Here is a 17,308-nt window from a genome sequence, read left to right on the forward strand (position 1 = left end):
TGGCAGATGGAGTTTAATTCAAATAAATACGAGGTGCTGCACTTTGGGAAAGCAAATCTTAGCAGGACTTATACGCTTAATGGTAAGGTCCTAGGGAGTGTTGCTGAACAAAGAGACCTTGGAGTGCAGGTTCATAGCTCCTTGAAAGTGGAGTCACAGGTAGATAGGATAGTGAAGGCAGCGTTTGGTATGCTTTCTTTTATTGGTCAGAGTATTGAGTACAGGAGTTGGGAGGTCATGTTGCAGCTGTACAGGACATTGGTTAGGCCACTGTTGGAATATTGCGTGCAATTCTGGTCTCCTTCCTATCGGAAAGATGTTGTGAAACTTGAAAGGATTCAGAAAAGATTTACAAGGATGTTGCCAGGGTTGGAGGGTTTGAGCTACAGGGAGAGGCTGAATAGGCTGGGGCTGTTTTCCCTGGAGCGTCGGAGGCTGAGGGGTGACCTTATAGAGGTTTATAAAATCATGAGGGGGCATGGATAGGGTAAATAGACAAGATCTTTTCCCTGGGGTGGGGGGAGTCCAGAACTAGAGGGGCATAGGTTTAGGGTGAGAGGGGAATGATATAAAAGAGACCTAAGGGGCAACTTTTTCACACAGAGGGTGGTACGTGTATGGAATGAGCTGCCAGGGGAAGTGGTGGAGGCTGGTACAATTGCAACATTTAAGAGGCATCTGGATGGGTATATGAATAGGAAGGGTTTGGAGGGATAGGGGCCGGGTGCTGGCAGGTGGGACTAGATTGGGTTGGGATATCTGGTCAGCATGGACGGGTCGGACCGAAGGAGAGTGAGAGAGAGGGAGGGAGTGAGGGAGGGGGAAGGAGGGAGAGAGAGAGGGGAGTGAGGGGGAAGGAGAGAGAGGGAGTGCGGGGGGGTAAGGAGGGAGAGTAAAGTGGGGAAGGAGAGAGGGAGAGTGAGGGAGGGAGAGTGAGGGGGAGGGAGAGAGGGAGCGAGTGAGGGAGGGAAGGAGAGAGAGGGAGTGAGGGGGGCAGGAGAGAGAGGGAGTGAGGGAGGGGGAAGGAGAGGGGGAAGGAGAGAGGGAGTGATGGGGGTGTGGGAGAGAGGGGGAATGAGGGAAGGGGAAGGAGAGAGGGGGAGTGAGGGGGCGAAGGAGAGAGGGAGGGGGAAGGAGAGAGGGAAGGAGAGAGGGAAGGAGAGAGGGAAGGAGAGAGGGAAGGAGAGAGGGAAGGTGCGGGAAGGGGGAAGGAGAGAGGGAGGGGGAAGGAGAGAGGGAAGGAGAGAGGGAAGGTGCGGGAAGGGGGAAGGAGAGAGGGAGGGGGAAGGAGAGAGGGAAGGAGAGAGGGAAGGAGAGAGGGAAGGAGAGAGGGAAGGAGCGGGAAGGGGGAAGGAGAGAGGGAGGGTGAGAGAGGGGGAAGGAGAGGGGGAGGGGGATGGAGAGAGGGAGGGGGATGGAGAGAGGGAGGGGGATGGAGAGGGGTAAGGAGGGGAGGAAGGGTATGGAGGGGGGAAGGTGAGGGGGAGGGGGATGGAGAGAGGGAAGGTGAGGGAGGAGGATGGAGAGGGAGAGGGTGAGGGAGGGTGAGGGAGGGTGAGGAGGGTGAGGGAGGGGGGAAGGAGAGAGGGAGTGGGGGGGGCGGGAGAGAGAGTGAGGGAGGGGGAAGGAGAGAGGGAGGGGGATGGAGAGGGGAAGGAGAGAGGGAATGAGAAAGGGAGGGGGAGTGAGGGAGAGGGAAGGAGAGAGGGAAGGTGAGGGGGAGTGGGATGGAGAGAGGAAAGGTGAGAGAGAGGGAAGGTGAGGGGGCGAAGGAGAGAGGGAGGGTGAGGGGGGGACAGAGAGAGGGAGGGAGTGAGAGAGGGGGAAGGGAGAGAGTGTGGGGGAGAAAGTGAGCATGTGGCGGAGGGCAGTGGGAGGGAGAGAGTGGGAGGGGGTGAGAGGGAGAGGGAGAGATGAGAAGGGGAGGGCGGTGAAAGGGGAGAATGGGAGGTTGGGAAGGGAGAGAGTGAAGGGGCAATAGGGAGGGGGGAATGATGAGGGAGAGTGTGGGGGGGGCTGTCGAGGAGAGAAGGAGGGAGAGTGAGCACGACAGAAAGAGGGAGGGTGGGAGGAGAGAGAGAGAGAGAGAGAAGGAGGGAGTGAGGGAGGGAATAGGCTGTGTGTTGAAGGCTGGTAACCACACCTCATCGTTCATCAGTGTAACTCCGGGCTACACCGTAGGGTGGACTCCCTCTACCGTCGATATCCGGGTGGTGGGGAGGGAGGGGGGGGGAGGGAGGGGTAACGTAACCTTCTCCCCTCCCTAGTACCCTTTTATTCCCTCCCCCCCCCAGGCCTGGAGAACCTCTACTTTGACCCCAAGTCTGCCCACGTCAGCCTGCGCTTCAACCGAGACTACACGCTGGTGGAGTGGTCTCACTCAGAGACCCCTGACCTGGAAGCGGCGCCGGGCGACCCGGGGCGCTTTGACCTCTTCCCGGCCGTGCTGGCCAGTGCGGCCTTCTCCTCGGGCCGCCGCTACTGGGAGGTGGACGTCACCGATGCCGTCTCCTGGCACCTGGGCGTCACCTGCGTGCACAGCCCGCGCCAGGGCTACGTCAAGCTCACCCCGGCGCACGGCTACTGGAGCATCTGCCGGCTGCTGGACTACTGGGAGAACGGAGAGCAGCGGCGCCCCCTGTCAGTGGACACCGAGCTCGCCAAGGTGGGCGTCTACCTGGACTTCGAGGCGGGTCAGCTGTCCTTCTACGATGCCAACTGCATGGCGCTCCTGTGCACCTTCGACGTCACCTTCCGCAGCCCCGTGGTCCCCTTCTTCAGCCCCTGCATGGGCGTGGACAGCACCCTCCGACTTTGCCACTACTGACAGAGCTATATCGACCCACCACCCCTTGCCCGCCCTCCAAGAACATTCTCCACCCCCCCGCCCCCGCTACATGAGTCAATAAGTAAAAGTGATAAGGTTTTCTACGTATTGGCATCCGTGGAGAGATTGTTGGTGCCTGCCCCTTTAAGGGACCTTGGGGGGTGGGGGGGTTGGAGATAACGCACTCGTGCTGCTCCTGCCCCCTGGGGATGTGACGGCTGCTTCTGTCGTGGGCAGTGCCCGCAGTTAATTTGTTCACCACAGCCTCTCTGTTCCCCAAGGGGCACGGTGGTAATGAGGTGGGCGTCCCACCCCTGACCACACTGCGCTCACATTTACTCAGGGGAGCTGTTTTCCCAATGTTGGCTTCTGCATGTACCCTCACATTGTTCGTGTGTGTGTGTCTGAGAGTGTGTGTGTGTGTGTGTGTGTGTGTGTGTGTCAGTGTATGTGTCTGTAAGTGAAACTGTGTGTGTGTCTGTGAATGAGCGAGTGTGTGTGGCTGTGTGAGAGTGAGTGTGTGTATGTGTGTGGCTGTGTGTGAGTGAGAGTGTGTGTGTGTGTGTATGTGTGTGTCTGAATGAGAGTGAGTGAGTGTGTCTGTGTGTATCTGAGAGTATGTGTGTGTCTGGGACTGTGTGTGAGTGAGAGTGTGTCAGTGTATCTATGTGTGTGTGTGTGTGTGTGTGTGTGTGTGCGTGTGTGTGTGATAGTGAGAGTGTATGTCTTTGACTGAGTGTGTGTGTGTCGGTGTGTGTCTGAGTGTGTGCGTGAGAGTGAGCAAGTGTCTGTGTGTGTGTGTGTGTGTGTGTGTCTGAGTGACAGTATGTCCTGTGAGTGTCTGTGTGTGTGACAGTGTGTCTGTGTCTGTATGAGTGTCTGTGCGCCTGTATGTGAGTGACAGTATCTCTTGTGTGTGTGTGTGTGTGTGTCGGTGTGTGTGTGAGTGACAGTATGTCTTGTGTGTCTGGGCTGGTAAGCCTGTCATCATTGGTCAGTGAATTGATCATACAGCACGGACACAGACCCTTCGGCCCAACCAGTCTGTGCTGACCATAATCCCAAACTATACTAGTCCCATCTGCCTGCCCCTGGCCCATATCCCTCCAAACATTTCCTGTTCACGTACTTATCCAAATATCTTTTCAATGGTGTAATGGTACCTGCATCTACCACTTCCTCTAGCAGTACATTCTACACACCAACCGCTACCTGGAGAAAAGTGAAATGTCATGTCCTTTGTAAATCTCTCTCCACTTACCTTAGAAATGTGCCCCTTAGTTTCATGCCCAGGGAAAAGACCCTTTTGCAGTTCACCTTATCTGGGTCCCCCTCAGGAGAAATCCAAATTCACGTTTTGGGTCCAGACCTGAAACATTGACTCTAATTTCTTACCTCAGGTCAGGCGGCTCAGTGGTTAGCACTGCTGCCTCATGGCGCCAGGGAACTGGGTTCAATTCCCCTCCTCGGGGGCGACTGTCTGAGTGGAGTTTGCCCATTCTTCCCCCTGTGTCTGCGTGAGTTTCCTCTGGATGCTCCGGTTTCCTCCCACAGTCCAGAAATGTGCAGGTCAGGTGAATTGGCCGTGCTAAATTGTCCCATAGTGCCCAGGGATGTGCAGGTTAGGGTGGATTGGCCATGCTAAATTGTCACATAGTGCCCAGGGGTGTGCAGGTTAGGGTGGATTGGCCATGCTAAATTGTCACATAGTGCCCAGGGATGTGCAGGTTAGGGTGGATTGGCCATGCTAAATTGTCCCATAGTGCCCAGGGATGTGCAGGTTAGGGTGGATTGGCCATGCTTAATTGTCACATAGTGTCCAGGGATGTGCAGGTTAGGGTGGATTGGCCATGCTAAATTGTCACATAGTGCCCAGGGGTGTGCAGGTTAGGGTGGATTGGCCATGCTAAATTGTCACATAGTGCCCAGGGATGTGCAGGTTAGGGTGGATTGGCCATGCTAAATTGTCCCATAGTGCCCAGGGATGTGCAGGTTAGGGTGGATTGGCCGTGCTAAATTGTCCCATAGTGCCCAGGGATGTGCAGGTTAGGGTGGATTGGCCGTGCTAAATTGTCCCATAGTGCCCAGGGATGTGCAGGTTAGGGTGGATTGGCCGTGCTAAATTGTCCCATAGTGTCCAGAGATGTGCAGGTTAGGGTGGATTGGCCATGCTAAATTGTCCCATAGTGCCCAGGGATGTTCAGGTTAGGGTGGATTGGCCGTGCTAAATTGTCTCTTAGTGCCCCGGGCTGTGCAGGTTAGGGTGGATTGGCCATGCTAAATTGTCCCGTAGTGTCCAGGGATGTGCAGGTTAGGGTGGATTGGCCATGCTAAATTGTCCCTTAGTGCCCAGGGATGTGCAGATTAGGGTGGATCGGCCGTGCTAAATTGTCTCTTAGTGCCCCGGGCTGTGCAGGTTAGGGTGGATTGGCCATGCTAAATTGTCCCATAGTGCCCCAGGGATGTGCAGATTAGGGTGGATTGGCCGTGCTAAATTGTCTCTTAGTGCCCAGGGATGTGCAGGTTAGGGTGGATTGGCCATGCTAAATTGTCCCTTAGTGCCCAGGGATGTGCAGATTAGGGTGGATTGGCCGTGCTAAATTGTCTCTTAGTGTCCAGGGATGTGCAGGTTAGGGTGGATTGGCCGTGCTAAATTGTCCCTTAGTGCCCAGGGATGTGCAGATTAGGGTGGATTGGCCGTGCTAAATTGTCTCTTAGTGCCCCGGGCTGTGCAGGTTAGGGTGGATTGGCCGTGCTAAATTGTCTCTTAGTGCCCAGGGATGTGCAGGTTAGGGTGGATTGACCATGCTAAATTGTCCCATAGTGCCCAGGGATGTGCAGGTTGGGGTGGATTAGCCATGCTAAATTGTCCCATAGTGTCCAGGGATGTGCAGGTTAGGGTGGATTGGCCATGCTAAATTGTCCCATAGTGCCCAGGGATGTGCAGGTTAGGGTGGATTGGCCATGGGAAATTGTCTCATAGGTCCCAGGGATGTGCAGGTTAGGGTGGATTGGCCATGGGAAATTGTCTCATAGTGCCCAGGGATGTGCAGGTTAGGGTGGATTGGCCGTGCTAAATTGTCTCTTAGTGCCCAGGGATGTGCAGGTTAGGGTGGATTGACCATGCTAAATTGTCCCATAGTGTCCAGGGATGTGCAGGTCAGGGTGGATTGGCCATGCTAAATTGCCCCATAGTGCCCAGGGGTGCGCAGGTTAGGGTGGATTGGCCATGCTAAATTGTCCCGTAGTGCCCAGGGATGTATAGTCTCGGTGCATTAGTAGAGTAATAGGGCAAAGGAATGGGTCTGGGTGGGATATTCTTCGGAGGGGGCAGTGTGGACCTGTGGGGCCGAATGGCCTGTATCCACCCTGTGGGGGTTCTGTGAGCCGCTGACTGACCCCTGCTGAACTTTTCCAGCTGCTTCTGCCTTCACTCCTGATCAACAGCATCCACCGTCCGTTCGAGTACAGGCGTTGGGAGGTCATGTCGCGGCTGGACAGGAGATTGGTAGGGCCACTGTTGGAATACTGGGTTCAGTTCAAGTGCCTCTCCCTCTCCCTCTCCCTCTCCCTCTCCCATTGTGGGATGGATGTTGTGAAACCTGAAAGGGTTCAGAAAAGATTTACAAGGAGGTTGGAAGGTCTGAGCTATAGGGAGAGGCTGAACAGGCTGGGGCTGTTTTCCCTGGAGCGTCGGAGGCTGAGGGGTGACCTTATAGAGGCTTATAAAATCATGAGGGGCATGGATAGGGTGAATAGACAAGGTCATTTCCCTGGGGTGGGGGCATCCAGGACTAGAGGGGCATAGGTTGAGGGTGAGAGGGGAAAGGTAAAAGAGACCTCAGGGGCAACATTTTCACTCAGAGGGTGGTACGTGTATGGAATGAGCTGCCAGAGGAAGTGGTGGAGGCTGGTACAATGACAACATTTAAGAGGCATTTGGATGGGTATATGAGTAGGAAGGGTTTGGAGGGATATGGGCCGGGTGCTGGCAGGTGGGACTAGATTGGGTTGGGATATCAGGTCGGCATGGACGGGTTGGGCCGAAGGGTCTGTTTCCGTGCTGTCCATCTCTCTATAAGTCGTCAGTTACAACAGTAACCATCCCGACACCCACAACCTGCTTTAGAAAATTATTCCAGCGAGCCGTAGTAGACCGGAGCACCCCAGAACTGCACAACGTCATGAATGAACACCTACACAATGTCTTCACAAGCAATAGGGACCCAAAAAGGCGCCTCCCGCGAGGACCTGCGCAATGGGAAGACGCAACACACCCAGAGGCACTTTGCTGTATCTCAAGGGCATCATATTCAACAACGACCAGCAGACTACGCCGAATGCCCCGAGGTGTCACACGTAGGCGCCAGCTGGGGCAGCTCCTGGTGAAGGTAAAGGATCCGATACCCACTGCCACCAGAACCAATGTTACATCCACAAAATCCGGGCGGTGCACCTGTCCGGGTTTGAGAAGGTGCCATTTCACTGGACTTCCACCCTCAGCATCTTCATCAATCACCTTCCCTCCAACTCCTTTAACCAGAGCGTAAATGTTCCTTTACTCTTACACTGGGAGTACAGCTCCCTCTACACTGATCACCCCCGCACCCTCCAGTCAAACACTCCCAGGACAGGGACAGCACGGGGTTAGATGCAGAGTAAAGCTCCCTCTACACTGTTCCCCCCATCAAACACTCCCAGGACTGGGACAGCACAGGGTTCGATACAGAGTGAAGCTTCCTCTACACTGTGCCCCTCCATCCCAGAGACAGGGACAGCACGGGGTTAGATACAGAGTAAAGCTCCCTCTACACTGTCCCCCCATCAAATACTCCCAGGACAGGGACAGCACGGGGTTAGATACAGAGTAAAGATTCCTCTACACTGACCCCTCCATCCCAGGGACAGGGACAGCACGGGGTTAGATACAGAAACTCTCTCCACACTGCCCCTCAACAAACACTCCCAAGACAGGGGCAACACTGGGTTAGGTACAGACTAAAGCTCACTCTACACTGTCCCACCTACCAAACACTCCCAGGACAGGGACAGCATGGGGTTAGATTCAGAATAAAGCTCCCTCTACACTATCCCCCATCAAACACTCCCAAGGATAGCACGGGGTTAGATACAGGGTAAAGCTCTCTCTACACTGTCCCCCCCATCAAACACTCCCAGGACAGGGACAGCACGGGGTTAGATACAGAGTAAAATTCCCTCTACGCTGCCCCCCCCCCCATCCCAGGACAGTGGCAGCACAGGGTTAGATACAGAGTAAAGCTCCCTCTATACTGTCCGCCCCATCAAACACTTCCTGGACCGGGCATAACCTGCCCTCCATGCTGAGATCAGAGGGTGTGGAGGTTTGTCCATGACTGCACAGTGTTCAGCACCAGTTGCTTCCTACTCCAACCCAAAGGAATCCGTGTTCAAATGCAGCAAGACCAGGTTAAGGTCCAGAGCTGGCCTGAGCAGTGGCAAGTTATGTTTGTGTCCCATAAATGCCAGGCAATGACCATCTCCAACATGGGCAAGTCCCACCATCGCCCCCACGATGTTCAATGGTGTTATCCTCACTGAATCCCCCCCACTATCAACATCCTGGGGGTTACCGTTGAGAGAGAATCTAACCATCGCCCCCTTGACATTCAATAGTGTTACCGTCACTGACTCCCCCCACTATCAACATCCTGGGGGTTACCGTTGAGAGAGAATCTAACCATCACCCCCTTGACGTTCAATGGTGTTACCGTCACTGAATCCCCCCACTATCAACATCCTGGGGGTTACCGTTGAGAGAGAATCTAACCATCGCCCCCTTGATGTTCAATGGTGTTACCATCACTGAATCCCTCCACTATCAACATCCTGGGGGTTACCATTAAGAGAGAATCTAACCATCACCCCTTGATGTTCAATGGTGTTACCATCACTGACTCCCCCCACTATCAACATCCTGGGGGTTACCATTGAGAGAGAATCTAACCATCGCCCCCTTGATGTTCAATGGTGTTACCATCACTGAATCCCCCCACTATCAACATCCTGGGGGTTACCATTGAGAGAGAATCTAACCATCGCCCCCTTGACGTTCAATGGTGTTACCACCACTGAATCCCCCACTATCAACATCCTGGGGGTTACCATTGAGAGAGAATCTAACCATCGCCCCCTTGACGTTCAATGGTGTTACCATCACTGAATCCCCCCCACTATCAACATCCTGGGGGTTACCATTGACCAGAAACTGAACTGGACCCAGCCATAAACACACAGGGGCTACAAGAGCAGGGTCAGGGGCTGGGAATCCTGCAGCGAGTAACTCCCCTCCTGACTCCCTCTTCCCCAAAGCCTGTCCCACCATTGACTAATCAGGAGGGTGAGGGAATACTCCCCACTTGCCCCTGGACGAGGGGGGCAGCTCTGGCAGCACTCGAGAAGCTCGACACCGTCGAGGGACAAATCAGACCCCCACCCAGTGTCGACTGGCACCGCATTCAGCTGATTGGCACCTCCTGGCGGGGCATTGTCCTCCCCAATGGCCTCTCTGCCTCTGCTGCGTCTGGCATAGCGTGTGTCGGGCTGTTTAGAATGTGTGAAAGACTGCGGTTTGGTGGTTGAGTGTCTGAAACAGGAGATCGCAATCTGTCGGAGCATTCGCAAGTGTTGAAACGAGAAGGTCACAGTCTCGGGCGAAAGTGATATTCAGAGGCAGGCCCTACATTCCAGTAAGGACAGTCACGGCTAAGCAGATTTTGTTAGCCAGAAAAAACACCGATAGACAGACAAAAACACATACACACACACATGGTCTCGGTGAAAGATTACAGTAAGCACTTATTGAGGAGGTGGTTATTCACTGTTGGTAACAACAGGGACTTTCGATGCGAGTATGGGAAACTGTGCTGCTCACTGCTGTCAGTAACTGAATACGAACGCTGACACACATATACTTTAAGCTTTTCCCACAGTTTCCCTTTGGTAACAGAACCCTCTGATGACGCTGAAGCGATGGGCTCACAGCTGGAGGGGCGACGGGAGGGTCAGTGATGAGGGAGTGGGCGCTGTGGGAGGGTCAGTGCTGAGGGAGTGGGCGCTGTGGGAGGGTCAGTGATGAGGGAGTGGGCGCTGTGGGAGGGTCAATGCTGAGGGAGTGGGCACTGTCGGAGGGTCAGCGATGAGGGAGTGGGCGCTGTGGGAGGGTCAGTGCTGTGGGAGCGGGCACTGTCAGAGGGTCAGCGATGAGGGAGTGGGCACTGTGGGAGGGTCAGTGCTGTGGGAGCGGGCACTGTCAGAGGGTTAGCACTGAGGGAGCGGGCGCTGTCAGAGGGTCAGTGCTGAGGGAAGGTCACTGTGGGAGGGTCAGTGCTGAGGAAGTGGGAACTGTTAGAGGGTCAGCGATGAGGGAGTGGGCACTGTTGGAGGGTCAGTGCCAAATATGACCATCCAATGATCCCACTTTGTTGTGGTGTGAGGGATAACTATCAGCCAAAAGACTTGCTTGCTCTCGACATGTTTCCCCCACCTCAGCGCTGACCCTCTGACAGCACCCACTCCCTCAGCACTGACCCTCCCACACACCCACTCCCTCAGCACTAACCCTCCCACAGCATCCACTCCCTCAGCACTGACCCTCCCACAGAGGCCACTCCCTCAGCACTGACCCTCCCACAGTGCCCGCTCCCGCAGCACTGACCCTCAGCACTGACCCTCGCACAGCGCCCGCTCCCGCAGCACTGACCCTCAGCACTGACCCTCCTACAGCGCCCGCTCCCTCAGCACTGACCCTCTGACAGTGCCCACTCACTCAGCACTGACCCTCCAACAGCACCCGCTCCCTCAGCATTGACCCTCTGACAGTGCCCACTCCCTCAGCACTAACCCTCCGACAGCATCCGCTCCCTCAGCACTGACCCTCTGACAGCGCCCGCTCCCTCAGCACTGACCCTCTGACAGAGCCCGCTCCCTCAGCACTGACCCTCCCACAGTGCCCGCTCCCTCAGCACTGACCCTCCCACAGTGCCCGCTCCCTCAGCACTGACCCTCCGACAGTGCCTGCTTCCTTCCTAAGCTGGGATTGTCAGCTTTGACAGGGGTTCTCTGGGGGAGGGTTGAGCCAGTGACCTACGAATCTGGACAAGAGATTTTCCCAACAAACAACTTTTGTGGGTATTTGTTTGATGTTTCTATGAACAATTTGGAAACACCGAGATTCCTGAGGTCAGGTGGATGAACTGATCTCAGCTACTTGTTCTGGTTGTTAGAGAAAGCAGTTTTCTAGGTGTGTGTGTGTGTGTGTGTCTCACACCTGCCTACACATATAGTTCCACCATTCTCAACTCAAACTCATTTTCAAATCACTCCATGGTCTCTTTCCCCTCCCTACCTCTGTCACCCCCTTCAGCCCCTACACCCCCTCCCTATCTCTGTCACCTCCTCCCTATCTCTTTCACCCCCACCCTCTCTCTGTCACCACGTCCAGCCCCTACACCCCCTCCCTATCTCTGTCCCCTCCTCCAGCCCCCCTCTACCCCCTCCCTATCTCTGTCACCCCCTATACCCCCTAACTATCTCTGTCACCCCCTACACCCCCTAACTATCTCTGTCACTCCCTCCAGCCCCCTACACCCCCTCCCTATCTCTGTCACCCCCTCCAGCCCCTATACCCCCTCCCTATCTCTGTCACCCCCTCCAGCCCCTACAACTGTCTGAATGTGTATAGACTGTTTGTTGAGCAGTAGGGTGAGAGGGGGCAGTGTCAGGGTTTCTGGGGCAGTGTGTTATCTGTCTGTTTACTGATATCGTCAGGTTGAACCTCAGATGGTGACGAAACAGACGGGGGAGTGGGACACCTGGAAAAACGGTGCACTGAGAACAGCCTAGCTCTAATGCTGGCAAAACCAAGGAACTCATTATTGACTTTCAGCGGGATGTTACTCATGTCCCCCAGACACATTAACAGCACAGAGGGGGAACGGGTGGAGAGTGTCAAGCTCCTGGGAGTGGTCATCCACAACTAGCTTGCTTGGACCCTTCATGTGGACACACTGGTTACAAAGGCCCAGCAACGTCTCTCCTTCCCTCGGGCAGCTGAGGAAATTTGGCATGATGGCGAATACCCTTGCCAACGTTTATAGGTATGCCATTCTGTCTGGGTATCTCACTGCCTGGTATGGCAACTGTACCATTCAAGATCGGAGACGGTTACAGAGAGGGGTGAGCTCGGGCCCGGACAATCACAAAGGCCTCCCTCCCATCTATGGAATCCATCTCCCAGGCCCACTGTCAGGGAAAGGCCCCCACCATTCTCAAAGATCCCCCCCACCCTGGCAATGTTTCTCTACAGCCTCTCCCATCGGGGAGAAGGGACAGAAAGCTGAACACACGCACCAGCCGGTTTCGAAACAGCTTCTACCCTCCTGTTGTTAGAATACTGAATGGACTCTCAAACTCTTAACATTCGCCTGTCCCTGTGTTTTTGTTTTTGCTGCTGTTACCCTATTATTTACTTATCTACGCGACTTAACTCTGTGATCTACCTGTGTTACAAAGTGTTTCACAGTGTCTCGGTCCACAGGACAATAAATTCAACTCAATTAATTTCAACTCAACGGCCAGCCTCGAAATTGTCCCCTCTCCCTAATTGCCTCACGAGGTGGATATCTCACGACTGTCTCAGAGTCGATCCCTCAGAGACTGGAGTTCCCTCCGTCACTCCCCAGGAATGAATGGGACCTGGGTTGCGACCACAATGTTCCGGATGGGATTCGAACCTATGACTCCAGAGCGCGGGTCCCTCTGGGTCAGTAGCCAGTGACGTGGCCGCTGTCAAATGAAGGCTGTGCGTTTGTGTCACATCTGCACGGTGTCCCGAAATGTTAGTCAGCCTGGGTGTTAAATGCAATGCACTCTCTGCTGTAAAGGTGTAATGGTTAGAGCCAACAGTGCCTAGCCACTGCTGTGGGGTGTTCCTGACCATCTCACAGAGGCCAAGTGAGCGAGAATCATTGACCCTGGCCTTTTCTCCCTCTGGGAATCTCCAATACAAACTTTAGGATCTTTTCAATCCAAGTGAGCACAGATCTCAGTTTCATCTTAGCTGAGAGGCAGTACTCCCTCTCCCCAACAGCGCCCGCTCCCTCGGCACTGACCCTCTGAGAGCACTCACTCCATCAGTGCTAACCCTGCAACAATGCCCGCTCCCTCAGCACTGACCCTCCCACAGAGCCCGCTCCCTCAGCGCTGACCCTCCCACAGTGCCCACTCCCTCAGCACTGACCGTCCCACAGCACCCACTCCCTCAGCACTGACCCTCCCACAGCACCCGCTCCCTCAGCGCTGACCCTCCCACAGCACCCACTCCCTCAGCACTGACCCTCCAACAGTGCCCGCTTCCTCAGCACTGACCCTCCGACAGTGCCCGCTCCCTCAGCACTGACCCTCTGACAGTGTTTGCTCCCTCAGCACTGACCCTCCGACAGCGTCTGCTCCCTCAGCACTGACCCTCTGACAATGCCCACTCCCTCAGCACTGACCCTCTGACAGTGCCTACTCCCTTAGCACTGACCCTCTGACAGTGCCCACTCCATCAGTACTGACCCTCTGACAGTGCCTGATCCCTCAGCACTGACCCTCCGACAGTGTCTGCTCCCTCAGCACTGACCCTCCGACAGCGTCTGCTCCCTCAGCACTGACCCTCTGACAGTGCCCACTCCCTCAGCGCTGACCCTCTGACAGCGCCTGCTCCCTCAGCACTGACCCTCCCACAGCGCCCGCTCCCTCAGCACTGACCCTCCGACAGCGCCCGCTCCCTCAGCACTGACCCTCCCACAGCGCCTGCCTCTCTCTCTCTGTCACATCCCAACCAGCATCGACCTGGATTGTGAGCTCTGGATTTTGGGCACTGACGGCTAGGAGTTACGAACCCACGGGCAGGTCTTGGTACCTAGTGAGACCCAGCCACTGCCAACAGATCCGAGGGAAACCACAGTGAGCGTGAAAGTTGTGATTAGAAGTTGCTGGGTCAGTCGCATTCGAATAGAGTCACTCTAGTTACATAACTGAGTGGTCACACTGTGCAAGATGATGTGTTGATAGGGTGATAAGATTGACACATTTAGCACACATTGAAAAGGTCAAAGCACCCTGATTAGCAAATGGAAAAACTGTTTCCTGTCGAAGTCACTGGTGTCAACAATTTACCGTCTACCTTTCTGGTAAATACAACTTTATTTTCTCTCTCTCTCTCTCCCTCGGCAATGTTTCCCCTTCAGAAAATTGCCTCTGATGTCACGTTGCCCAACACCGATGCGATTGCCAGTCTTCGGAAACTTGGTTTCCGATCCCCTTCGGAAAGGGAGCGGTGAATTCCCCGCGGTTCCCGTCACCCACCCCACCCCGGGGATGTCAACGGCGCACAGCAAGTTCCCCAGGGGGCCGGTTGCAAATCCCGCCACCAATTCGCCAACCGCCCCAATCGGGAAAAATGGCCAAATCTCCGAGGGGGAGTGGGGCACAAGAGCTCTCTCTCTCTCTCTCGCTGGGCCTACTTGACCTTCGCCCTCCGACCCTGGGTGTTGGCGCCTCCCTTCCAGAGAATATCCGAAGGGCTGTTCTCCCTCACCCTCGCCTTCCAGTCTGACTCCTCCAACCCTCCAGTCCAAACCCTCAACCCCCTCCATTCCACTAACTCCCCTCCCCCCTCAATCCCATCCACTAACACCCCTCCCCCTCAACCCCCTCCACTAACACCCCTCCCCCCACCAACTCCATCCACTAACACCCCTCCCCCTCAACCCCATCCACTAACACCCCTCCCCCCTCAACGCCATCCACTAACTCCCCTCCCCCCTCAACTCCGTCCACTAACACCCCTCCCCCCTCAACTCCATCCACTAACACCCCTCCCCCCTCAACCCCATCCACTAACACCCCTCCCCCTCAACCCCCTCCACTAACACCCCTCCCCCTCAACCCCCTCCACTAACACCCCTCCCCCCACCAACCCCATCCACTAACACCCCTCCCCCCTCAACCCCATCCACTAACACCCCTCCCCCCACCAACCCCATCCACTAACACCCCTCCCCCCTCAACTCCATCCACTAACATCCCTCCCCCTCAACGCCATCCACTAACACCCCTCCCCCCACCAACCCCCTCCACTAACACCCCTCCACCCAACTCCATTCACTAACACCTCTCCCCCCTCAACCCCATTCACTAATATCCCTGCCCCCTCAACCCCACCCACTAACACCCCTCCCCCTCAACCCCATCCACTAACACCCCTCCCCCAGCAACCCCCTCCACTAACACCCCTCCCCCAAACCCCTCCACTAACACCCCTCCCCCCACCAACTCCATCCACTAACACCCCTCCCCCCAAACCCCTCCACTAACACCCCTCCCCCTCAACCCCCTCCACTAACACCCCTCCCCCCACCAACCCCATCCACTAACACCCCTCCCCCTCAACCCCATCCACTAACACCCCTCCCCCCACCAACCCCATCCACTAACACCCCTCCCCCCTCAACTCCATCCACTAACATCCCTCCCCCTCAACGCCATCCACTAACACCCCTCCCCCACCAACCCCCTCCACTAACACCCCTCCACCCAACTCCATTCACTAACACCTCTCCCCCCTCAACCCCATTCACTAATATCCCTGCCCCCTCAACCCCACCCACTAACACCCCTCCCCCAGCAACCCCCTCCACTAACACCCCTCCCCCAAACCCCTCCACTAACACCCCTCCCCCCACCAACTCCATCCACTAACACCCCTCCCCCCAAACCCCATCCACTAACTCCCCTCCCCCTCAAACCTATCCATGAATACTCTTCCCCCTCAATCCCCTCCATCAACCCCCCTCCCCCCTCAACCCCCTCCATTAATACCCTTCCCCCTCAACCCCATCCACTAACACCCCTCCCCCAAACCCCTCCACTAACTCCCCTCCCCCACCTACCCCATCCACTAACACCCCTCCCCCCAAACCCCTCCACTAACTCCCCTCCCCCACCTACCCCATCCACTAACACCCCTCCCCCACCAACTCCATCCACTAACACCCCTCCCCCCAACCCCATCCACTAACACCCCTCCCCCCACCAACCCCCATCCACTAACACCCCTCCCTCACCAACCCCCTCCACTAACACCCCTCCCCCAACCCCCTCCACTAACACCCCTCCCCCTCAACCCCCTCCACTAACACCCCTCCTCCCAACCCCATCCACTAACACCCCTCCCCCCACCAACTCCATCCACTAACACCCCTCCCCCCAACCCCATCCACTAACACCCCTCCCCCCACCAACCCCCTCCACTAACACCCCTCCTCCCAACCCCCTCCACTAACACCCTTCCCCCCAACCCCCTCCACTAACACCCTTCCCCCCAACCCCCTCCACTAACACCCTCCTCAACCCCATCTACTAATACCCCTCCCCTCAATCCCCTCCTCTAACTCCACAGCACACCACCTCCCCCTATTGCCCCCACCCCTCCTCCCTCAGCACCCTCTGCCACTCCTCAATCTTCCCCCAATCTATTCCACGAGATCCCCTTCCCTTCCTCCCCATTACCCAAGCCTCCTCCCACTCCCCGTTCCTCCTCCCTCAACCTCTTCCCCTCGTGCCACTCCCATGAACTGCCCTCCCCCACAAACCCTTCCCTCCATCTCCTCAGCTCCCTCCGTCCCACTAACCCCCCTCTCCTTCATCCTTGACCCCACCATCGCCCATCACTCCGACCTCTTCCGTCCTATATCCCTTAACACCTCCATCGCCAGAGAGGGAGAGAGAGACAGGGAGGGAGAGACAGGGAGAGACAGAGAGAGACAGGGAGGGAGAGACAGAGAGAGAGACAGACAGGGAGAGACAGAGAAAGAGACAGAGAGAGAGAGAGAGAGACAGGGAGGGAGAGACAGAGAGTGAGAGTGAGAGAGAGAGAGACAGAGAGACAGAGAGTGAGAGTGTGTGAGAGAGAGAGACAGACAGACAGGGAGAGACAGAGAGACAGAGACAGAGATAGAGAGAGAGAGACAGGGAGAGAGAAAGAGACAGGGAGAGAGAGAGAGAGAGACAGAGACAGGGAGACAGAGACAGAGGGAGAGACAGAGACAGAGAAAGAGAGAGACAGAGAGAGACAGAGAGAGAGACAGAGGGAGAGACAGAGAGAGAGAGAGACAGAGACAGAGACAGGGAAAGAGTGAGAGAGACAGAGAGAGAGAGAGGGAAACAGGGAGAGAGAGCGCCTCATGCTCTGCTCCAGAGATTTCTGTCACACCGGTGCGAGAGGGGACGCAGGCTTTAACCCCCCCTCCAGAAAAGGCCATCAGTAATTCTTTAGAAAGACTTTGAGCTCCCCCTCCCTTAGGGAAGGGGCATCAGTGTAGACCAAGTAAAAAATGAGGTCTGCAGATGCTGGAGATCACAGCTGCAAATGTGTTGCTGGTCAAAGCACAGCAG

The 17,308-nt window shown here is 55.8% G+C and overlaps 1 protein-coding gene across 1 annotated transcript in view; it reads left to right on the forward strand.

Annotated features, from left to right (window-relative positions):
• LOC132805534 (zinc-binding protein A33-like) overlaps positions 1–2,917 on the forward strand; it is a 34,176-nt gene extending 31,259 nt beyond the window's left edge. Inside the window, exon 7 of the mRNA XM_060820644.1 lies at positions 2,295–2,917. Within this exon, the coding sequence (XP_060676627.1) occupies positions 2,295–2,827 (533 nt within the window). The 3' untranslated portion in view covers positions 2,828–2,917. The remainder of the gene's footprint in view (positions 1–2,294) is intronic.
• Positions 2,918–17,308: the final 14,391 nt, after the last annotated feature.

Source organism: Hemiscyllium ocellatum, chromosome 50 (genome assembly GCF_020745735.1).
Source record: "Hemiscyllium ocellatum isolate sHemOce1 chromosome 50, sHemOce1.pat.X.cur, whole genome shotgun sequence".
NCBI classification, from domain to species: Eukaryota; Metazoa; Chordata; class Chondrichthyes; order Orectolobiformes; family Hemiscylliidae; genus Hemiscyllium; species Hemiscyllium ocellatum.